Genomic DNA, 23,711 nt, shown 5'->3' on the forward strand with positions numbered 1-23,711 from the left:
TATAATCTGTGTCTCAAAGACTAATTCCTAGCCGTTCTTAGCTACAACAAATTAAAAATGTGTGGTTGAAATTCTCATTCCAAGCTAAAGTGATCTGAGTGTGTCAGAGGGTGTGTTCCTATCCTCTGTGCTTTCCAGGTCAAGTTTTTCCGTATATAAGCTTTATTACCTTCTAATGCCATTGATACGTTGTCCCCCTGCCCAGAATCAGTCCAGGTCATGTGCAAAATCCTTTGCTTTCACAGAAATGGCATTGAGAAAGCACTGCTTTTACAGAAACGCTAATGGAATTCAATAAAATTAATGTACTTAGATTCTGGTGTGCAAAAATAATATCCATTTCTTGCCAAATTTGCTGGTTCTTGGTGACCTTTATCAGACCAGCAGTGACGGCCTGCAGTAACGCTGAGTGGGTCAGCAAACCAAGAACAGTATTAGACAGTAAAACAGATGGTCTTGCACTTTTCCTCTGACTATCCAGAATGACAAATAAAAGCTGAGGAGAATAGATTTGTGGTTGTATATTGCTGCCATTCTTAGATATGATCAAAATCATTTGAATGTCAAATGCGATATGAAAATTTGCTAAAAGCCTTAACCCCCCCCCCCCCCAAAGAAGCAGTCTTTTAGTCAGTAAATGGTATGTACAGGATATTGCTTGCGTGCATGCATGTCTGGTACTTCTGCAGACTAAGCCTGTTCCCATCAAACTGCATGCATGTTTCAAAAGCTAAGTGCAAATGAGACAGGTTAACGTTCGCTTTAGCTGTGTGACTCAGGACATTCACAGAAGGGTGTTTTTGTTGTGTGTGTGTTTTTTGTTTTTTGTTTTTTGTTTTTTTTAACTTTCAAAAGAAAATAAACTTTGCCCTCTGACATTTCCTGTCCCTGTCTGGCATTTTGGAAGCGTAGCTCTTAGAAGTGTCATGCTTTTTCATTTGTGATGGCAAATGAGATCTCCTAGATATAACATGGGTGGATAAGGGAAAGGTAAGAACTTTAAAAAAGAGAATCAAAGCATGTTTCCATTCTATATCATCCTCCTTGCTGGTTTCTGGGGGTTTCTTGTGAACACTGGTAGAAAAATCATCACATCATTCATTCTGTAAATTATCTACTTACAGTGTTGTTAAATAATATTTTGCTGCCACAGGTGGATTTGATTGTCTTCTCTATTTTCCTCCCCTAGGCCTCTCTTATGATGATTTGCTGTCATACTCACTACTGTAAAACTAAAATACTGTGCATCAATGATAAGGGGTTGGGAATCTTTTTTTTTTTTTTTTTTTTTAAAGACCTTTATACCTTTCTCTGTTTTAAATTTAGCCGAAAGTAGTCCTGACTGCAGATACTAACAGCATAACAGTTTCCAAGTAGTTGTCCTCAAAAAAGTAAATTCACTAAAATTTAGTGAAACTAAATGTAATTTGGTGAGTGAGATGTCTGTCAGGTCACCAGAATTAGCAAAATGATTCTTAACATTATGAAGAGATTTTGTTGCCTAGCTTCAAATGGTGAAGACCTGGTAGTATATATTCTCTTGAAGGCAGTAGTGTCCCTGGTATTCATGTGATGGAGCCTCTATAGCTTATCAACAAAAGTTGTACCAAGGAGAAACAGATGAAAAGTGTGATAGAGACAATGTCATGTGGGACAGTCAAAGTAGGCCTTATCTATGTACATAAGTTCTTGGAAAAATAGAGACAGTTCATGCATTTCATAGTGCTTATTTCTTTTTACTGACAAGAAACACACAGACACCACTTATATTGTATCATTGTAAAACCCAATTATACATACAGTCAATAAAGTATAAGGCTAGTGGGTAAGAGTTAATTAGCAAAATACTGTGATAGAATGAGAATGTGCTTGCAACTGGGAACGCTTCTGTGTTTTGTTTTCCTGGACTCAGGAATTTCAGCTATGATAACTTGCTGAATGACTTATTTTTGATAAAATTTCTAAGAAAAAAAAAAAGAGAGTAACTCATTTTCCCAGTGAAAATGAGGTTTTTGGTGACTCAAGCTCTCTAGAGCCAATGGGTTTTAAATTCCTGGATGTCTGTCTGCCTTTTGAAAGCAGCATTTAAAATCCAGAGTTGCCTGGAGCTTTTTGAAAATGTTATTCTCTATGCCTTAATTTTTTCCATTAATAAAATGAAATCTGTTATGTTAATTGAACTAATTTTCTATAAAGGGCTGCTAGCTTTTCAAGTGAGAGGTGCTCTGAGATTGAAAAGTAAGTTTGCTTTTTGCGGTTGCACACACTGAATTAGTGCTATATCAGTCTTAAACCTAAGAAAATTGCAACCATCTGAAATGGAACTTACCCATCTTAAACATAGTATGATCATTTAGGAGAGGAATAACAGTGACATAAAGTCAACTACTGAGTTTTGAAAGTATGGGCTCTTAGGGGCAAGAATCTGGGAACTACTTAAGCAGATAAGGCAAATTGCTAGAAGACACTTTGCCCTGAGACTCTAATATCAAGCAGAGCTGTGAGCCCAGCTACATAGTAATTGCACCTCCAATATCCTGATCCATAGTGCGAGTAATATGTGTTAGGAAAATCAATGCATGCATATAGGAACACACAGCCTGGTTTCCTGGCCACCATTAATATTTTCACTAAAATCGCATTTTACTGGAACTAAGATCCCTGAAAACAGCACAATTTATTCAAAACAAGGCCGTACTGATATTGACAGAGCTGCTAAGCTAATGAAAACAATCAATTTTGTGTATTCCATTATGGTTTTATTGGATTTATTTCACTAAGTTTCGCTTAGCCAAGATTCTATCCTTTTCTATTTTTTTAATGCTTTTATATATCCAGATCCTTTCCTACATCCAGTAGAAGATGGAGTAAAATAACAATCAAAAGATCCAAAAACTTATAAGCAATACTTTGACAGGCCATAGAAATAAGTGCCTCTCCTGGAAGGAGAATAATGTGTGTTTAGTCTGGGGGAGGATCTCTGTGTGTAATGACACATTCACTGGGAATGAGCAGTCATTGAGATAAAAGAAAAGGCTCTCCAAAAACCTCTTCATTCAGACATAAAAAACTGTAGCTGTGTTTACAAAAATGAGTACATACGTTGTCATAAGTGTTGCCTGTGAGGCTTTTGGGTGCTGAGCACTTTGAAAATAAATTGTTGGTAGGTTTTGAATTTGTTCTGTATAGTTTTGAGCTCTTCAGAGTTTGGTCTACATCATGAAAGAGCTGAATCCCTTTTTACATTTAATACATGAACGTATTCTGAATTTGGTGAAATTGCTTTTCATTTATATTATAAATTCAAATTCCAAATTCTGTCATAATCTGCATATCTGCCACCATAATTCTTCTTTTCTTTAAAAGAAGAGATGGAGAGCGTTTGATCCTAACAAGATTTCTGATTAAATCTGTGATGCACTGTTACTTTTGTGTAAAATCTAGCTAGGTCTTTGGGATGGGCTCTGTTCCTAAGCGGGAACAAATTGTTCTAAAGATAACTTATGAGAATTCAGAAACTTCTTTAAGATCATCAAAAACCAATAGTGAAGTAAAGCTTCCATTCAGCAAAACATGTAGAGAAGTGTTTAAAGTTAAGCAAGAGTTTTAGAATTTTTATAGATAAGAGTTTGTTTTAAAGATACTATTTTTAAAGCGAAGAGTAGATAAAGTAAGTGTGACTCCCCATGTGCTTAGTGTTAAACACATTCTGAGTTACTGTGCTGGTCTTGGGGCTTATGCCTAATAATCTGCCTTTGGTGGTATTCGCCTCTTCTGCTGTGAGGACTGATTGCTGTCCTCCTTCACTACCATAGTGTTGTGGCAGGGGAGCTCAGCTGTGGGTCACTGAGCAGTTACTCAGATGTAGCTATATCCAGACTGTTCAGATGCAGAATTTTGTGGAACAGCTATGCAGTTGCACTTGAGACTATTAAAGCAGGTCCTAGAGGCTCCTTTTCTGGGTCAGATTTTTACATCCAGAGACCCATCAATTAAAAAAAAAAAAAAAAAAATCAGTCACCAAGTACAGTTGTAGTTCCAACCCACTGACCTTGGCTCTGTCTCTGTTTCAGCTTTCTCAGGAAATCCAGTGTGCTGTGGCTGACCATATCCAGTCCCTGGTGAAGTCAGAGAAGAGTCGCCAGGTGATGTGTGGCTCTGGCTTGCTGAGCACTATCATAACTTCCTGTCAGGATGCCCTCCGCAATGAGAGCCACCCACTGCATCTGCCCCTCACTAGGGTTTTCGAGAAGCTTGCCTCACAGGCTATTGAGCCAGATGTGTTAAGGTATCAGAGTACATTTAATGGAACTAGTTTGATTTAGTGAGGCCTCACTGCACTAGGACAATAGTCTGCCTTATAACTGGATACTTCATGTAGTGGCCTGATTCAGCAAGACATTTAGTCATTTGTCTCAGTTAATTGTACTTGCATAATGATAACAAGGTATATATTTAAATGACTTACTGAATCAGGTCCAAGTCCATAGCCTTCTGCTGCATCATCTCTGCAAGATTGCAAAGCCATTTTCAAATAGTGACTAATTAAGTAATTGCAAAACAAGTAGGGTTATTCAGTATTATTCTCCCCTGGTCTTCGTAGGGAGAAGCAGATTCATAAGAGTTGAAGTGACTTTCTCTTAGTCCCCATCCATATCAGACAGCCCCAAAAATAGAAAGTATAGTCTTGTTTCTCAATCTATTGTTCCAACTTGAGGATGTGCTTTTTCCTTTAATGATAATGAACAGTAGACATGAGAGTACCTGGCTGAGATCAGAGTGCAGATAGGATTTCGATATGCATTGAAAGGTTAGAAGGTTTATTTTATTCAAAAATGGAACAGAATTTCCTATTAATAAGTCCCTAGGTTTTTTTTAAGTATTGTTGAAAAATTTAAACCTAGGAATTTTTTTCAGTAGAAAAAACAAATAGGTTTCCAATTAAAAAAAAGTTGATCTCCTGGGGGCTGAGCTGTACTTGCACAGTTGCTATGGCTCCCAAATATCTGGCTTGATTGTTGTCCTCATTTATTTGTTTTTGGGGTGTGTGGGGGGGTGTTTGCTTGTTTGTTTGTTTTTATGTTAGGCAATTTCTTTGGCTGGGAAGCTCTCCACCAGTAGCTGTGAGGCCCAGCACGAAGACCAAGGTCCTTTCATGTCAAGGGAGTGATTCAGCTGAAGCAACCTGGAATGAAGGTAAGTATGCAATGAAAAGCCTGTTACTGGTACTGTGGTTGGGCTATGAATGTCTGTGTAATTAAAGGAAATTGCTGTTGGAGTTAGTTGTTCTAAGCCAGTCACAGTGAAAGTGGATTATGCCTGAATGTTTTAGACCAGGTACTAGGTAGCCAGATGGGTAGAGCTGCCTCTTGATCAAAACTGAGAGCTGATCTAATGACCAGCAGAGATGAAATCATAAGACTTTTGCTGGAGCCAGATGCTGAAATAGACTCAAACTTCTCAGGACTGGACAGGAAGTGATCTATAAAAATACTAATCGTGTTCCTCAAACCAGTGGGAGTGTCTTCTGCATTTGGGCCATGTTTTCCCTTTGGTTTATAGCTGGAAATATGGTATGTGTCCATAAAAAGCACCACTTATTGTACTTCCTTTGGTCTCCTAAAAGTCTGCCTTGCTCATGTAGGCCATTTTCCATCCCTCTCTCTTCTCCATTGTAACATATTTTGCGGGAGCAAAGCTATATTAGTAGTATTTCACATCTATACTGTTCTCATGTCTATGAGCAACTTGATGCAGAATGGTGCAGATTTGGGCCTTACGTATTCTCTGCAGTCATTTTTCAGATCCACTCCCAAGTGCTGGTTGTAACCCTTCCATTTTGGCACAATTGAGTGGTCTGTGTGTGAGAAAAGTGAAGCCGAGGGGACAGGAACCTCCTTTAGTAAAGGTGAAGATTACAGCTGCCTGAAAACTTAGAAAATATGGCTGTCTATCATTTCTTCTGTAAGTTCCATCTCTCCTGCCGGCTTCTTGTTCTGAGATTCCTTCAGGGCAACATTTTGTTTATTGTTGAGGATTTCTGCAGGCTGATGGGGGAGTACTGAGGGTGTGTTAGCTGAAGAGCCAATGTCTCATGCAGTGATGTTTTTTAGCAGTGATGAACTGAATATGGGCAAAAAGTACTGGAGACACTGATCTTGTTAAGGACTGTATCAATCTTGTAGGTTCAGAAGTGGTCATGGTGGGCAATAAGACTGCTCCTCAGACAGCTCTGCCTCTCAGCAGCTCCCCTTGGGTGTCTAAAGGGTCCGCACTGGCACTCCAGACTGCAATGAGTCTCATCTCCATGACATCACCACGAAACTTCCAGCTCCGCAACACTGCTTTGGCTCCATCATTTGTGGAGTTTGACATGTCCATGGAAGGATACGGGTATTGCTACTGCTGCTGCTTTTCTCTTAAGCTGCTTTGCAGTGCCTCCCAGCTCTTACTCTAGACACAGGAACTAGTCGTTCCTCTCTCAGCTTAACCAATCCTTGTGCCCTATTGCTGCCTTCCTTGCAGCCATGTTGCCAGTCTGTTTAGCTCAGAGAAAGTTTGTTGTTGTCTTGTTGCTGATAGCCTGACTCTGCTTTGCTACCTTGATTCTTCAGGGGTTGACATGTGAGAAGAGCACAGAATTGGGTCAGTGGTGACCTTCAAGAATGGTTTTACATTTCTGCTGAATGGATGCTTGCTTGCTTTTGTAGGTGTTTATACCTCCCTACCTTGGCCACTATCATGGGGCCCAGTGCTGAGCAGTCTGTCTCGGGAGGAATCGGCATGGGTAAGCACTCTCTGGCTCACCTATGGCGTCCTGAAAGCGCTGACTCCTCAACCCTGCTGCAGGCATTTGACATTTGTAAGAAATGGCAGCAAATAAGCTGTGTGGTTCAATACTCTTTTATCTTGGTGTCCTAGTCCAGCTCTGAGCTGTACAACTCAGACTGCTCACCAAGACGCAGCATCAGATGTGGCTTAATAGCACGATGCATTAGTGTTAGCAACATAAATTTAAAGCAGGCTGTGAGGAAAACAGTCTTAACAAGTGAAAGCCACCAGAGTTTAGAGCAATCTCCCAGGGAAGCAATGGAAACTACATCACTTAACATTAGATGGGATTCTCCTGTAATTTGAAATCTTCAGTTAGATGAACTGGGAAATGGCTATTCATGCTGTACCTCTTGCTTCCTGAATTTTGTGGACTCTGAGGAAACTTGTTTCCATTTCTGGCTCAGTGCTACCCAAGTGATGAGCTCTGTGGCATGGAGATCTAGTACTTGTTTCTCACCAATCAATTCTAGGTCACTTAGACATGCACATACTCTTACATGCAGTCTCTGTGGTACTGAAAGTGGGCAGTGAAATCTAATAGAATAGGAGTTAAACCTCTCTAATGTCAGTTCTTATATATTTGGGCTACAAATGAAACAGCAAGCAGTTTGCTAATGTCTGCACAAGGGAATCAGCTTTCTTATTGCTGTTTTGTTTCCTCCCTACAGGCACCAGAATGTTCCCTCCCTCAAGCGGGCTGACTCTCTCCTCCTGGTTTCTGGTTAACAAGTTTGGTTTGGTGCACAACAGTCACCCACTCCGTTTCCTCACTATTGTGAGGCACATGTCAAGAACAGAGCAAGAATTTGTCTGCTTTTCAGTAAGCTTTTCCCCCCAGGATCGTTCCTTTGTCATTTCCACAGAAGAAGTGGAATTCCAGCCACTCGGTAAGGCTTTTTTCAGTCAAGCTGCAGGGCTGTGTCCTGTGATCGTCTGGAATGTTTCATTAGCAAATTCACTCTTCTTAAAAGTACCCGGGACATTAATGAGACTTTGCATCTTCTCAGTTTTCTTCTGGCAGCCTGTTATGGTTGTAATTCTTGGTCATATTTCAGTTTTAAGTTTGCTGTAGGCATTGAGAATTATTTTGGGGCCTGCAAAATGTGATAAAACTTGTAGATAGAGTTCTAGAAATACTCCTGAATGTCAGTTGTATGCCTGTGCACAGTTGTGGGGACTGGGCTTGAGGAACCAGTTCATCCCTGCCTGTTCTATGTGGCAGTGGGCAGATCAGGAGAGTCTTGGAGTGCTCTAGCTTCCTAATCAAACAGTTGGTATTCTCTCCTCATTTTTAGAATGTTTTTTCTCAGGCCAGCCTATAACTTCTTTTTCCTTCTTGACTTTTATCCTTTTCTCCGTATCAAGCATAGTAGGTATTTTAAATGTGGTTGTGATTCAGCATTGCAGAGGAGGTTGGGAATGGAATGGGAATTGTAGCTGGGATTTTTCATGCACGGTTGACGTTGTGTGAGTGCTCTGATTCCCTTAGATGAAGTTAAAAATCCCAGCTTTCCTCTTTTCATAAAAACTACAAATAAAGTTTTATCTTCTCATAAATTCACTAGGAATTTCTTTCTGTATCAGATAATTCAGTGAATATCCTGAGGGGTTTTCCTCTCAGCGACGATATCGGCTTTATCCTAGTTTAGTCTAGTTTAGCAGCATACAGGCAGCTAGCAGGTGGAATTTAGGAGTATGACTCATTTTATATGAAGGGATCTTCGGAGTTATCCAAGTCTCAGGTCCTGATAGTAGGCCTCCAGGGAAAGTTTTAAAGACATTGAATGGAACAGCATCAACTAATGCTATACCCACAGACAAATCATGTTCCTTCTGTGTGTCACATTTGATAGTTGTATTCCAGAGGCAGTGGAAGGTGAGACAGAAGACCGCAAACTTTCCAGTAACTGTCGCTTGTTTTTGCTCTTACAGACATCATGGAACCTGAGGGTGAGGTCCAAAATCACTCGCTAGTTCCAGGGCAAGTCCAGTTTGGCTGTGGCAAGCTGCTGGTCACTGGACAGTGGCATCATCTCACAGTGACAGTTGCTAAGGAAGCAAAGAAGAACTGCATTGTATCAGCATATATAAATGGTCAGATGCTTGGCTCTGCTAAGGTAAAGGCTCTCTGCACAGAACTGCGCCTGACAGCTGAGCATTTGCTATCATTCCCCCCTGCCCCCTCGCCTTCCAATGTCTTTTCAGTGTAAGCGTGAGAAACCTCAAAGAGTGGTGATTTGCTTACAAAAGATGTACCACACTGCGTTGCACTTGGTGGAGTCAGAAATCCATACACATCAGGGTATATTTTTGTGGCTGTTCAGAAGTGTGATGTCAGCTTATACTGATGCTTTGAACTAGTAATTTGTTTTCTTTTTTTTTCTTTTCTTTTCCTATTAGCAGATGACCATGGCAATTTTGAGTGGGTACACTAATCTGAGACTTAGGGTTGCCTAGTTTATAGTAGCTCAGGATTATGTTCATGAAATGCAGTTGTGCCCTTAGGCCAAAATTTTCTGAATTGACTAGTAACTTTGAGGATCTCTCTATTTACACCCAGGAGCGGGTAATTTTCAGAAGTTCTCAGCTATTAAAAATATGTATGTATACATATATATACATACACGCATTCCACTAAGGTGTGTCCAGCAGAAAACCCACAACTGAAGGCAGTTTGGCTTTAGGCTAAAATCTGCAAAAGTGATTAGTGATCTAAGGAGCCTCCATTTTGGGGGTAAGGCCTGGGAAGGGAGGAAAGATCAGAGAGAAAATAAGTTTCTGTGACTGGGCAGCCCTTTGCAAGAATCCCAAGATGAATAGAATTTCCTCAAGCGTTTTAGCTGTCCACGGGCTTGTTTCAAGCTGCCACCCATTGAACTATCAGTTCAGAGGTCAGATGAGTCAGTGGTCTTTCCCACAGGCACTCTAACCATTCGGAGACAGATTGTCCTCACGGCCCATTGTTATTCAGAGGATGAGATAGCTTGTGCATTAAAATCGTACTTTTTCGGAATTAATAGGAAATACAGAGGAAGGTTTCAGATAAGAGACACTTGTAAATTTCAACCATACCAGCTCATGAGTTCATTGCAAATGTTGCAGTAGCTCCTATTTCCCCCAATGTCCCATTTCCTGCAATCTTGTTGCATAAGAATCTCAGTTCTCACATGGAAAAATCATGAATTAAAGATTCCTCAGGCTGCTTGAGAAATCATGAGAAAGCAATCCAAATGCACATGAAAGGCTCAGACACAAGAAGACAAATGAGAAGAGCCCCTAGTTTATAGTACTATCATCATCATCATGCTCGTGGTTTTGAAGCTAATCTCATATTATTTCTGAGACTTGTTTTATGGGCTTTGAATACTTCAGCTTGGTAATGTTGAAAATGCAGCTTTTTTTTTTTTTAATAGACTTCTTTTATTAATTGCAACTTTGGTCTCTTCCTTCCAGCTCCTATATTTCAAATCAGTCTCAACACATGCAAAGCTCACTTGTGTGTTTTATACTTCCCGAGTAAAAGCAACCTGTTTAATTCCAAATATTCTCTTTCCCATACTTGAGAAAAATGATCTGTCTTCTAAACGCCTTTTGGGACCTATATCCATTTCAAGAATGAAAATTTAATTTAATTTGCCTTCCTTCAAATGAGACTGAAAGTCATCAATAAAACTAGGCCTAAGCATTGCAATTGATTAAAGAATTCACAGCAAATGTGTTTAACATATAGTGAAACAGCTCATAATAAATAAAACAAGCCTTTAGTAAATAAAAGATGGTCCCACTGCTTAGGTCTCTGACATGATACAAGTCGTCTTCTTGACATGTACAATGAAGGGAAGATTGTATAACAAATTAGAATTGCACAAAGGTTGTTAACAGATAACAAAAGCTACTGTTGGCGGGATGGAGAGGGGGTAGAAGGAGAAATTACCATGTTGCATCGGGCATTATATTTATTCATTCCAATATTGAGTCCTGCCTCACAATACTGACCAGTCCCACCTTCTACATCTCAGTAGTCAGAGATAGGTAAATGCTAGGAATTTCATACTAACAGCAAGTTGTTAGAAGCTGGACTAAGCCCTGAAGTACAGTGTATTTTGTCTCTTTCAAGAAAATTCTAACTTCTTTCTATTAGAGCTCTCCACATTTAATGCGATACTAGACTCAAGTCAGGAGGCTGAGTCCTTATTTTGATACCAAAATTAATGGTCCTATTTCCTAAACTGTTGAACTTTCACTGAAGCCAACTGATGTATTTGGACACTCTATATCATTCAAAAATTGTTTCTTCTCTAGATGCCTGTACAAGATGTGGTCTGTAACTTGGCTTCCTGTGTTGAAAGTCACAGTCTGGATTATGAAGTTAAGAGTAGGGGAAAAAAAAGTCTGGGGTCAAGGTAGGGTTTTCTGTGCCAACACAGATGATTTGGACTGTGTTCTTTAAACAAAAAAGTATGTTTGAACTTTTGAGAATGCTTACAGTTTTGATACTTTTGAAAGTCCAATTTCTAAACAGCAGTTGATCATCATCATGTTATTATGGTAGGGACCAAGTGGGAACCAGCCCAAGAAACTCACTGTGGAATTTTAAGCTGCATTGTAGAACAGATTCATGGCTGATATTAATTTATTGATCACCTAGGGGATCTACTGTGCTAGGGGCTGCATAGGCATAAACCAATAAGCACATACCTCTAAGATCTTGTTATCTTGGTAAGTATAATGGAGTTGATGCCCAGAGTCTGCAAAGGCATCTGACTTCATGTCTTTGCATTGAAGCAGAGGATAAGGTAATGCATAGTTTAGTAGGTTTCACTAGTTCTTGTCAAGATGTTGCCTTGGTTAAAGTCAAGCTTTTGAACATTGACAGATTACTGTCTTGTCAGCACCAGTTCTGAGGAAACTCCCTTAAAAAAGAGAACAAAGCTGGGCAGTCTCTCCTCTTAGCTTTGATCTGTCAAAGAACTGAGTTTTTTTCAGCTCTGAGCTTGGTCTGAAGCCCTGAGCACAGCTAATTGCAAGGCTTCAATGAGGGAAGGAGGTAGGCAGTACCTTCCAGGGATGTGACCTTAAGACACCCCTAATGCAGTGAGTCCCCTAAGTGAATTTTTGCTCTGTTGCAGATGCAGTACCTGCAGCCCTTACCAGGTAGCTGTATTTCCATGGAACCCTCTTCCTTTATTGATGTCTATGGGTACATAGCTACTCCTCGAGTTTGGAAACAGAAGTCCTCTTTGACCTGGCGCCTTGGCCCTACATATCTGTTTGAAGAAGCCATCTCTGTGGAAACCGTGGAGTTGATTAATAAGCTTGGCCCACAGTACTGTAGCAATTTCCAAGCAGTACAGCTTCAAGGTATGTGGTAGCTCTGATCTCCAGCACTGTTTGCTTGCCAGGATGATGGTTTTTATTGTTATAATCCGCTATTAATATTCCAGCTGTACCTAGAGATCTCCCTAAAAGGCTGAAACCCCGCTGTACTGGCTCTTGTACAGATTTGTAGTAAGAGACCCTGAGGATCTTGCAGCACACGGTAAATCGAGCAGACAAAGAAGGGGAGGAGCAAGCAGCAGTTGTACCCTGATTTTTAGAGCTAGAGAATAAAGGAGCAGGATAACACATTTTGGGGGAGGTGCAAGATGGCAGATTCTGTTGACCAAACATTAAGGAAGAAGCTTTGTAACTAAGACATTCTACATTTATGGTGCTACAGAAAAATATGGCAGAAGAGGAAGCAACATCTTTAATTGCAAATGCTGCAGAATAGGAGAAGAGAGTTAGGGGAATAAGTTGCATTCCATGTAATGAAGAGGATTTTTAACTAAAGTATACTATTAGCTTCAATTATTAAACAGGCAGACAAAACATTTTAGTTATTGATTACTGTTTGTTCAACAAGTAGTGCATTCACCTCTGTGCTGGAGCTCAGGGTGAAGTGAGATGGTTATCTCCCATTTGAAAAGAGCAGAATATAATCCCATTTTTGGTGTTGCTGCAGCCTAAAGCAGAGTGAGAGAACTGGCCTCCTTTAGAATGCTGTCTATCTAGACAGAAAATCTCTAAGTCAATCATCAAGGTTTTTTTCAAAAGAGAAATTATATCAAAATACAGCCCCAAAATGAAAATAATACTGACTTTGAAGTGCTGAGTCTTCATGAAGTCTGGGATACTTGTTCTCCTCTGTACACTGGGCTCCCCAGCTGGACTTTAGTACTTTCCATGGATTGTGGCTCTTGGACTCCGGTGATGCACTGATGCAGGGAAATCACAGGCCACTATAAAAGATATGATCTGTACACTATGAAAACACTTCAAATTCAAAATACATCTAAACAGGTAAAAGTCCGCTCTGCATTCTCCCTCCCTCTCTCTCTCTCAGGTTTGGTGTGTTGGCTTTTTGTTAGTTTGCTTTTGAGATTTTTTTTTTTAACCTAACATCTTCCTATTCCATTAAAATACTCAGAGAAATATTTTAGTTTAGGGAAAAAAAAAAAAAGATTTTCAGCATAACCCCCAGAATATTATGGTTTATTCCTTAAAATGGAAGTATGGCCTTGTTGTGGAGAGCAGTTTGGATTGTTTCAGCACTATCTTGCCCCTTCTCACCAGCAGCTCATTACTTCTTGCTCAACAGCAGCAGCTATGTAGAGCCTTAGCCATAAGTCAGTGTCCTGCTGGAAGGAAAATAGGTGACATAGTCTCAGGGCATTTACTTCTAGTAAATGCAGAAAATGTGCTAATCCTGTTTGCCTTTAAGGGCTACGGCACTAGCATTAGTAAAACAGTTTCATAAATCAACAGTTTTCCCAGTCTATGAAATTGTCAAAAATATGAGATTAAAAAAAGGTATGTTTTGTTTTTCCTTATTTACCTTGCAGTGCAAGCAGAAATAAAAAGTTACTTAAAGAAAAGCATATGAAAATGTCATACTATCACCAAACTGCTGAACCTAGTACTTCTAAGAAGCTTCCCATATGTTGTGAGTTGGCAGCTCTGAACTTTGGCCTCTCTATTCTTTTTCCTCCACATGAGGAAAGCACTCAGTAACTTGGAAGGTCTCTGAAATGTTGTCTCTGCCCAGACTGTTTGTTTATATTGTGTGGTCAGAGAAAGGTTTTTCTGGATTCTTCTGAGCTTCATGAGATATTGGGAGAGGCTGCACAGAGTAGTCACCAGAGGAGACAAGCCCAGTAATATCTTTTACTGGTGCTTATGCTGGCAAGTGCTGTGGACTGAGTTGCAAAGGGTGAAGCCTTTTTCTGATTTTAAGTCAAAAATCAATCTCCCTTTTAAATTTTTGTTTCTTCCAGTAATTTTTCAGCTGCCCCTCTCCTATTTCACATGCTGAGCATGCAAATTGCCTTGGGAGATTTATGGTCTCTCTCATTTTAGGTGAGGACCAGTGCAGTGAGCATAATCCTGTACTGTTGGTGGGAGAAGAGAGAATTTCTTTTGGAATCAATGCCACATGCTCGTCTTTCACTACAGTCCAAGATGTAAAGAGCTCCTACAATGAAGTGGATGGTCGGCTGATTGCCAAAGAGGTCATATGCTCCCCTCATTCGTCTTTAACACATTTCTTGTTGCTTCTTTTTGGTTTCTGCGAGCAAAGTTTGTGACTTTGTCTTAGCTTCTTACCTTCAGTGATTTTTGCAGCTTCTCCTCCAATTTCTTAACTACATTATAAGTATGGTTTTGTTGTAGTCTGTGATGAGGAATAGATTGGACAGTGTGAACACAATGTTAAGAGCCTTTCTTGAAACAGCAACAGAAGCCATAGTTTTCAGGTTTAAGGATGCTTCATTTCAGTCAGTTATTCCTTACAATTCCTTATTGCTACACAATAGACCTTTCACGTGCTATTCTAGCCTTCCTGCTGATACTAGGTCTACTCTTGATATGTCAAAAGTGGTGGGGTTGTGGAATACTCCAGATAGGTGAATGTTTGTCCCAACAATCAATTTTGAGGGAGGGAAGAAAAATCTGGTATTCATATGCTTTGTTAAAGTCTAAAAGTAATAAAATAATCTCCAAAAAATTAGCATCTTTGCTTATTACGTTCTGCCTTTCTGATACTTCTGCGACTTTTCCTAGAATGTCTCTTTTATCTGTTTTAGATGGGAATTAGTTCTCGGGACAGTTCAACTCCAGTTTTCCTGGCTAAGAATATCGCTGGACACCTCTCAGGTTTCTTGCGGACTATAGGATCAGTTGCTGTGGGCCAGTATGGTAAATGAGCTCTACTTACTTTTTTTTGAGAGTTGGACCTATCTCTGTCCAATAACATATTTAGTCTCTGCACTTCCTGGTTGAGTAACTCTGTAATTTCCTAGGAGTAAGAGTGTTCCAGTCCTCACCAGCAGCTACTAGCCTGAACTTTATTGGAGGCCCTGCCATTCTCCTGGGTCTCATTGCTATGGCCCATGATGACCACACCATGTATGCAGCTGTCAAAGTCCTGAACTCCATCCTGAACAGTAGCCCAATGAGTGAAAAATTGATGAGGCACATGGGTGGATACCAGGTAGATAATCTCTTCTTTATTCAATCTGGATACAGTCTTTCTCTTTGAGAGCCATATCCCCAAACCCATTAATGGTAATGATCCAAGCATATTGTGTCTGTCAGCCCTTGTGATTGTAATTGTGTGAATTATGGGATCTTCAGGATGGACGTATGGGATAGGGTACTAAATTCTGTGCTTACAATCTCCAGGAAGCTTTATAACAGTATATGTACAAATGGGTAAAGTGAGAACAGATACCTTTGGGCAGATGTAATCCAATAACGGAAGGTGTCATGCTACCCATATTAAGAAGGCTGCAGTTGATAATGCTAGTGCAACAGATTTGTGTGTGACCCATCCTCCACCCTTTACCAACACACTTCATCCCTACCACAAGAAGCCACTTCTTAGGCAAATGTTTTGCTTCTTCCCCTTGGCTTATCCAGCCTAAGTTTCCTCCCTGCAGACCACCCAGTGTAGAGCTGACTAGGAACTACTATGGCTCAGTCTCCACTGCTGTGTGTTAGGAACTGCGCTTGAGGTAAATAAGTACTGTCTGCATTTCAAGCTGCATATTGATTAGGTCTGCCCTAAATTCATCTTTCAGACCTGAAAGCTGTGCAGACTGAGGGTTCATTTGGCTCAGTGTTTTGAGAGAACCAGGGCAAGTTTTGTTGGTAATATTGGATGGATTAAGGCTGAAGTGTGAAGTTTCAGTTCAGTTTCATTGACTTTGTTAATGCTGCATAGGCTAAGCAGTATCTCATGGTACAGAGAAGACACTTTAGCAGAGATGCTTCGAAATGGCACTGTTGTGTTAAAATAAAGGCTTTATAAATGATCAGTTGTAAACTTTCCATTTTCCCAATTTGTGAATTGTTCATAAATTGATCTTGAGTCCTATGAATATATTTATCATACTTAAGTACTGCTTGCCCAGTAGCTTTTTTTAGGGGAATGTCAACCTTTAGATTGTGTGCAGGCTGTTCCTTTTGGCTCTATGCTCGATGGTGTTCTCTGTGTGACTGATCACTGTGTTGCAATGGAGTGATTTTGCTCATTGTTTGGATGTCTGAACCTAGACAACTAGCAAAAATGATTTTAATATTAACGTGTTTCTTGATACGTATTTTCAAATGAATGTCTGTTCTTCCCAACCTTTTTAAAATGTAGTGGTTTTCTAAGTGTTTTTTTCACTATACTGGAAATTGATTGAATAATCAAAAATAGACTCAGCTGAGGAATTGGGAATTGTCACAAAAACGTATCCTTTTCATTTGAAGAGGTCAACATTTAATTTTTTTTTAACCAACACCATTTTCAAGCAACTAAGAATACAAGTCCATAAAGAGCAGTGTAGAAAACCTACCATGTCTATGTACAATTATATTTGTATACTGTTTTTTGTAAATTCCATTCAGCATAATATGGTATGTATTTTGCTCCTCTTTGATGCCACAAAGTTGTCAAATCCTTTCAAGAATGTGGTCTTCCACTTATTGCTCAAAATTTCATGCCCGGACTGAAATCTTTACTGGCTTTGTGATACTTACGTATTATGTATGCTGCATATATGACTACTGCTGCCAGGTAAACTGTGCATCTGCCTTGGATTCAATATTAGATTGTGTTCTATTTTAGTCCATGTGGTCTTGTTTTCAGCATATACTTACTTAGTCTTTTTTCAGTTGCTGGCATATCTTTTGAAGAGGAAGACACAACTGTTAAACAACAGGATTTTACAGCTAGTGTTCTCCCTAGTGGGCACTGCTGAACTTGGCTTCGAGTCTTCAGTTGTCAAGAATTATAGTGCATTCCAGTATGTTCTCTGCAACTTTGAGGTAAAACTATAGATATTACTTTGTGGGTTCAGCTCTGTTAAAGATGGTTTTATAGTATGAGATTTGGTTTGTTTGTGGCACCTCCTGGATCAGGTGCTTGGGGTGGAGCAGTGTGCGATGATGTGCCACACCATGGCCCTCCTGGGGAGGTGGTGGCTCCTGGTATGGCTAGAAGAGCACAGGCACCATGGCTGCCTGCTGTGCCCTGGTGCAATTTCTGGGGTGTTCCCACAGAGTTCCCAAGTGCCTGCTCCTCAGGGCTAGTTCAGGAGTAGCAGCTCCTCATGCTGGCAGAAGACTTTCCAGTGGGGATGGTTGGGGATGGCTTGCCGTGGTGAGAAACAGTCTGTGGCTCTGAACTCCTTTTCCTCAACTTTTATATCCCTGCCTTACACAGCAGTGAGATCAGGCACTGTCCCCCTCCCCCTTTCTTGTTTCTCCATCCAGGTGATATTTATATGACACAAGATGGTTGGAAGTTATTGGGTCTGTGTCTGAAATAAAATCTCCCTGACCTGGGAGTATTTGAGTTTTCTTCAATGTGGTCTGGGTTAGCTCTGTACTGACTATATATGTCAGTCTGTACTGACTTCCATCTTTCCTGCAAATGTGAATTATGCACTCTGGAAGTGGATATACTTCTTACCTGTTCTTTCCTTTTCCATTCTCTTTCCCTGCCTCTAAAAATGTATCTGCTGTTCTGTTGTGTTCCTCCTTTCTGAACTGGAGAAACAGTTAATGCAAAACTAAAAAACTTTATTTGTAGTTTTCTTTACAGTGCACTGTTGTAGCATAATGTAATCCATGCGCATTTACACAATAAAGTTACCTAGTGTTCTGCACAGATGGCAGTGACAGTTCATGATTTTACTGTCCCCAAACTACTTGTTGCTGTTTTTCTGCCACAGGTTACAGTCTCCTCAGCTCAACAGAACAGTATTTCTCTGCTTTCCTTTGTCTTTCAGCTTTGGATGACAGCACCAGAAAATCTTGACCTTGCTCTTTTTTCACATCTTGTGGAGATCCTGCAGTCCTCCAGGTACATAGCTGGCATCTAAATCAGAAGCATGTGGAACAAGCTTATCTGATGGAAAGGTTATGTGGTGACCTGGGTTACATGGAACCAATGATGTACAATGAAAGTTAAAATGTGTGCTGGGAAGAAAAAATCTGAATCTTTGAATTGAGCATGGAACTTTAAAAATTTCTTTTTATAAATGGTGATGTGTTTATAACCAAAATACAACCCAGGAGGGTTTTTTTAGAACAGTATACTTCCTTAACCAGTTCTACTACAGTTAAATGTATCTAAAAAGACATAGTAAGGCAGAATGGCTGAGTAGAGCAGGATGTTAGTTTCCTTCCTTTTGGCACCAGAAAGTTCTATGCAGAGCCCTCTGATGTCTCTTGCTGAGTTTTACAAGAATAGCATTTATTACCACCAACTCACTGCTTAAAAAGTCAATAACGTTGTTTTCTTTGAACTCACTGAAATGCAGCAGTTTCCGGGGGAGAGGGCAGATGCCGAATTGGGGTGGGGAACACAAAAAGAAGTCTTCAGATCTCCATCACTGACACATACTCAATTTGATAGTGTTTGATCAGTTGCCAAGGCAACATCAGAAGCCAAAGGTGCAAAGTGCCAGTGCAACCCAAAAATCTTCTTAGCTGGAATCTTGCAAATTTGGTTCTTTCCAGTAAAAGCTTTTAATAGGCCCTATGCTTTTATGCAGAGATGGATATCAGAATGCTGAAGTTGCCTACCAGGTGCAAATGGTGCCCAAGCTCATTTTCCTCTTCAATGATGCTGAAATCAGTAACTCCAGGATCACTGTGGTCTGCACTATTCTTTCCCATCTGTTGCAAGGATACTTTAACACGCGGGATGTTCTCAGGTAACCTCCAGGCCTGCAGCATTTTCTCAGTTTGCAAATGAGTTATTCTGCTGCCCATCCTGGAGAGAGATCGAGCAGAGCTTTCTTCTCCTCACCTTTGATAGGAGGCCAAATCTCTGGCAACTCAAAGGTGCCCACTTACAAAAGACTTTTTCATGCCTGCAACATAGAATTCAATCCACCCTTGTATTTATGTATGAGGATCCCCATGGGTCAGATGATGACCCTTACAGTGGTGGCACAAATAGTCCCACTGATATGATTGGGACTACTCAAAGTCTGGACTTAATATTTGCGGTCACTAAAGCCTGCCCCTAAAGTATTGTAGTCCCTGAAATATTGCAACCTGGCTCCAGGGAGCTATGTACCTAATCCCATTGGCTTCAGTTATATCCCAGTAGCTATATTTTCTTATTCTTGAATCTCAGTGAGTTAACATGTGCTAAGTGGGATCTCACAAAGTGGAGAGTTTAAATCCTTGTTTGCTCTCCGCAGAATGTAAACACTACTCCATTTTGTAATCCCAGCCTAGCTGCATCAGCTTGTAGCCTATAGACTGAGTGAGGGCCACACAATGTTTTCTGTAGCCATTTAACTCTAGAAAAATGCACTGTACAGATGACAAGTTGCACTTTTCAAAGCTCTGTGTTTGTCCAAAGAAAATGTCAAAGCAGAGTTGCACACTGGAAGCTTTGGTCTCTGTAGTCGTCATCCCTTTGCTCTACTGAAGGGTGTGAGCACATCAAGAAGTTACTGTGGGATAAGCTGACATGCAAACTTACTGCTCGACAGCTCCTGTGTGGAATTACCTGCATGCATGTTCCTATCCTGGAGCATGCGAGTTAGACAGTTAGCCTGTTCCTTTTTTTATGGAGATGTAAGTAACCTGGGTTTATTATATCAAATTTGCCATGTGGGAAGGAGCATGCATAAGCATCTTTTCTTTGTTTGTTTTTAAATCTGGTGACTTGTTACTCCATGGTAATTTGTTTGGTTGTCAGGCCCAAAGATGAGGAAGTTGCAGCTTTTTGGATGTTTTATTCATTGGTATTTGCCTATTTAGAGCAAACCATGCACTTAGTGTTAAGCAGTGCATGTGGATAATGACAGTCCCTATCTTTCCAGCTCCAGGAGAGCAGAGACTGTAGCAGGCTCTCAGCAGCACTGAAAGGTGCTGGGGTTTCTGCTGGTCCCAAACTTTTGGCACATCTACTGGAAGCTGCAGTATGCAGGTCACTCCTGCAGAACAATGATACTCTGTCCTGTAAGAAATACCCTTTTTGTGGACAGGAGGCCATGCAGCTGCAGTGGGTGTGTATGTCACCTTAATCCATAAATTCTTAGAACCAGGTAATGTGTTAAAGCAGAATAAAGGTGAAAAGAAGTTGCCAGTCCTCCTTCCTGAGTAGCTGCTGAGGTGTTTCTCTGCTGCCTCCTATGTGCCTGGAAACCAAGTGCTGATCACAGTGATGTCTGAATGCCACAAGGATTTCAGAATTGGCCCCCCCAAACCACCAGAGGTCTTAACTCAGTATTGCCAGCCCTGTGGTTCAGTATATGTAGACAGACCTTTAAAAACCAGAGAAGTTAAAATAAATGAGAAATACTTTTCCATCGTAGAACAGATATTACCTGCACATGTAGATGGATATCCTTTTTATTTGCTTCCTATTTTATGATCTTTTGCATTCCTATTTCAAGGCTGTTTCTGCAGCCATTAGTTTCAAGCAGACATTGTTTTTGAGTGCTGAGATTTGCATGTAATCTCAAAGTGACTAACTGAATAGCTTTCATTCTACTGACCAAAATTGGTTCTCTCTCTGGAAGGATTGGATTGTTCCTTGTTTATACTTTGAAACCCTCTTCTGTAGATGAAAATCTGATTTGCCTGGATGGTGTGGCTGAGATGCCTGATGAAGGTGAGGAGCTACCTTTGGCACGTGGGTTCTGATGGGTGGCTAAGTGCTTTTCCTCTTCCCCAGGCCATGGTGAACCCTAAATGCACCGTAATGCTGCTTCCTTCAGTGGAAGGAAGAGACCTGCTTCAAATGATTTATTCTGGCAAGGGACAGGCTGCATTGAGGTGACCTGAAATTGTGGGGAAAAGTTGTATTGCCACAAAGCCCTAACATGAAGGGTAGTGAAGTGATCCAGGTATATCCAGGAAGGCATGGCTTACAGCAGGATCCTCCTTCTGCTAAGGAAGTTGTTACTGTGTTGTCCTCTCTCTGCCTACTAGACCAGCAGTACTTTGACTGCTTTGTCCAGAGCTTAAACAGTTTTGGATTTCATGAACTTCCACTGAGATGAAGGGCCATTAAGTTGAAATTGCCCCACAAACAACATCCTGGGCTGTTATGAGGAATAAATTTTCACTTGGCATCCTGGGACAGGATTTGATATGAACATGTTGTTGCTGTTGTCTAGCTGTAATGAGTAATTATGTGGAAGACTGTACCTTTTAAAATATCTACCCATTTATGTCTACTTTGTGTGTGGCATCTTGCAGTCAGCTGGCTCTTTCACTGACTGTGATCTTTCAGTTGAGGTTATCGCAAATCTAAAATATGTACTATGTTAAGGAAACACTGATAACTTTAGTTCTTATCTATAGAAATCATAGCCAGAAAATACATCTCTTATTGCCTGCTTATATTTTTCTCGCTAGTTAACCTGAGATTGTTTCCTGTGGATTATTCTTCAACATTTAGTCCAAATGAGTTCTAAATATCTTTGAAGACAGGACTTTGAAAAATGTAAGCACTGGTCATTTCTGATTTTAGCAGGAATTTTCATGTCCAAAATCTGATGTCTGCATCTTTTTACTCTGCAAAAGACAAGTACTTCTATTGGGCTAATCTGGTGCAAACAAGATTGTTCATAAAAGCATTGGAACATGCGTTTTGTCTCTTCATTACTCTTCATTACCTTCTGATACTTGTAGCCTCAAGCCAAACACCTGGAAAGACAATCTGTCTTCGAAACCAGTTACTGAAGATGCTGTTAGATGTAATGCGTTCAGACAAACTTCATCTGTCCTCTGAGTAAGTAGAAACAATTTAGGAAGGCATGCCTAAGTGTCTGTGTCTTCTAGATTTCCTTTTTACCAGTGTTTGACCAGGACTAAACACGCTAATAATATTTGAATGTCAACAAAGTGATATGTAACAGCAGATTCGATTTGGAGTTACTTTCTTTCAGTGATTTATCTGAGATGGCAGTGATCTCCATTTTGAAAAAGGATTAATGTTTTCAGAAAAGTCCTCAAAGGAGGAAATTGGAGATATTGCTGTTAATTCTACATTGCAAGAGGAGAAGAAATAACAATTGTCTTGAAACTCAATTCAGTCTAATGTGGGATTACTTAAGTCCCTGTATATTAATCATAAGCATATAGTTATTGTATAGTTCTATGCTGTGTAATTGAAAGGCAGAGTTCATATTGCTGACTGCCTTAACTGTGCATTTCCACTTATTAAAATATATTGGACTTCTAAATTTAAACCAAAATTTTAAATTTCTTAGGTTGAAAGATCTAGTCTATAGTGTAGTTTGTCGGTTACTGATACATACTCTCAGAAGGAACTTAGTTCATGTCAATGAGCTTTTGGCCTGGCAGTAATATAAGGTTGAACTTAGTGGGAACAGACTGGCTTGAACAGTGTGCATGAATATATCAATCTTCATAATTCTGTGTTGTGGTAAAACTTTAACTGGGATTTTTCCACAGCAACCTGAGCTCCTAAATCACTTAGCAGTAATTCTAAATAAAATTGCCTGTCTTTTACCGTGTCTCCTTTCATATGCTTTCACTTCCCTGTTTGTCCCAGGGTGCAAGAAGAAACATTCTTGGCGCTGGGGCCGGACTGGTTTCTGCTGTTCACACAGAGCTACCTGCACTCTACCACAGTTGTGCTAGGAATCAAGCTACTTCTGTGCTTCCTCCACAATCGTTCCCTGCTGAAAAAATTCAAGGAGGGGATAGTGGCTGGGCGCTGGCTGGAAAACAGCTCTGCAGGGTTGGATATTCTAATGGGTATGTATTGGTGTAATGTTCACAAAACACTCCCTTGCAGGGAAAGTGTTATGAAAATGACACTGACATCTTAAAAGTTCTTGATCCAATTCTTATCATCTCTCATAGGAGAATTCCTACTGATCTCAGTAGACCAAGAATCAGTATTGTTTTCTAGGGCAAGTTTGCCCTAGTACTTCAGCTTTTCTGTGCTGTAGTTGGCGTTTCAGATGGCAGTCACAGGGAGAAAGACCTTTTTGTCTTGCAGAAAATCAGGCTTGCCGATAAGTTTGTGAGGTGTTCAGATGTCAGCTTCTGCCTTGAACCTTCTGTTTCTTTAAGATTTGTTCAGCATCCTTTTTGCTAATTAGACCTGTGGGTATGGGAGAGGGAAGAGAAGGGAGGAGGAATTGAGGGAGAATCTCTTGTAAGTGATAACGGGAAAAATTATTATCTGATAGTTTGAAGAGGAACCATGAGAACCATTGAGATTGCAGCCTAGCAGAGTATGCAGTAGCCTGGGACACAAAAATGGGGATCAGAATAGGTCAGTAATCCTCTGATACAGCACTCATTCATAGAGACATCTTCAGAACATTTTCCTTTTTCTTTTT

General features: G+C 40.3%; 1 protein-coding gene across 1 annotated transcript in view; it reads left to right on the forward strand.

Annotated features, from left to right (window-relative positions):
* Positions 1-23,711, forward strand: part of WDFY4 (WDFY family member 4) — a 151,660-nt gene that overhangs the window by 36,674 nt on the left and 91,275 nt on the right. Inside the window, exons 15-30 of the mRNA XM_067300021.1 lie at positions 4,074-4,288; positions 5,087-5,196; positions 6,186-6,393; positions 6,711-6,787; positions 7,503-7,721; positions 8,767-8,951; positions 11,964-12,195; positions 14,233-14,384; positions 14,958-15,069; positions 15,174-15,364; positions 17,035-17,187; positions 18,153-18,226; positions 18,921-19,082; positions 20,910-21,001; positions 22,027-22,126; positions 22,913-23,118. Coding sequence (XP_067156122.1) covers positions 4,074-4,288; positions 5,087-5,196; positions 6,186-6,393; positions 6,711-6,787; positions 7,503-7,721; positions 8,767-8,951; positions 11,964-12,195; positions 14,233-14,384; positions 14,958-15,069; positions 15,174-15,364; positions 17,035-17,187; positions 18,153-18,226; positions 18,921-19,082; positions 20,910-21,001; positions 22,027-22,126; positions 22,913-23,118 — 2,488 coding nt within the window. The remainder of the gene's footprint in view (positions 1-4,073; positions 4,289-5,086; positions 5,197-6,185; positions 6,394-6,710; positions 6,788-7,502; positions 7,722-8,766; positions 8,952-11,963; positions 12,196-14,232; positions 14,385-14,957; positions 15,070-15,173; positions 15,365-17,034; positions 17,188-18,152; positions 18,227-18,920; positions 19,083-20,909; positions 21,002-22,026; positions 22,127-22,912; positions 23,119-23,711) is intronic.

Source organism: Apteryx mantelli, chromosome 7, assembly GCF_036417845.1.
Source record: "Apteryx mantelli isolate bAptMan1 chromosome 7, bAptMan1.hap1, whole genome shotgun sequence".
Classification (NCBI taxonomy): Eukaryota; Metazoa; Chordata; class Aves; order Apterygiformes; family Apterygidae; genus Apteryx; species Apteryx mantelli.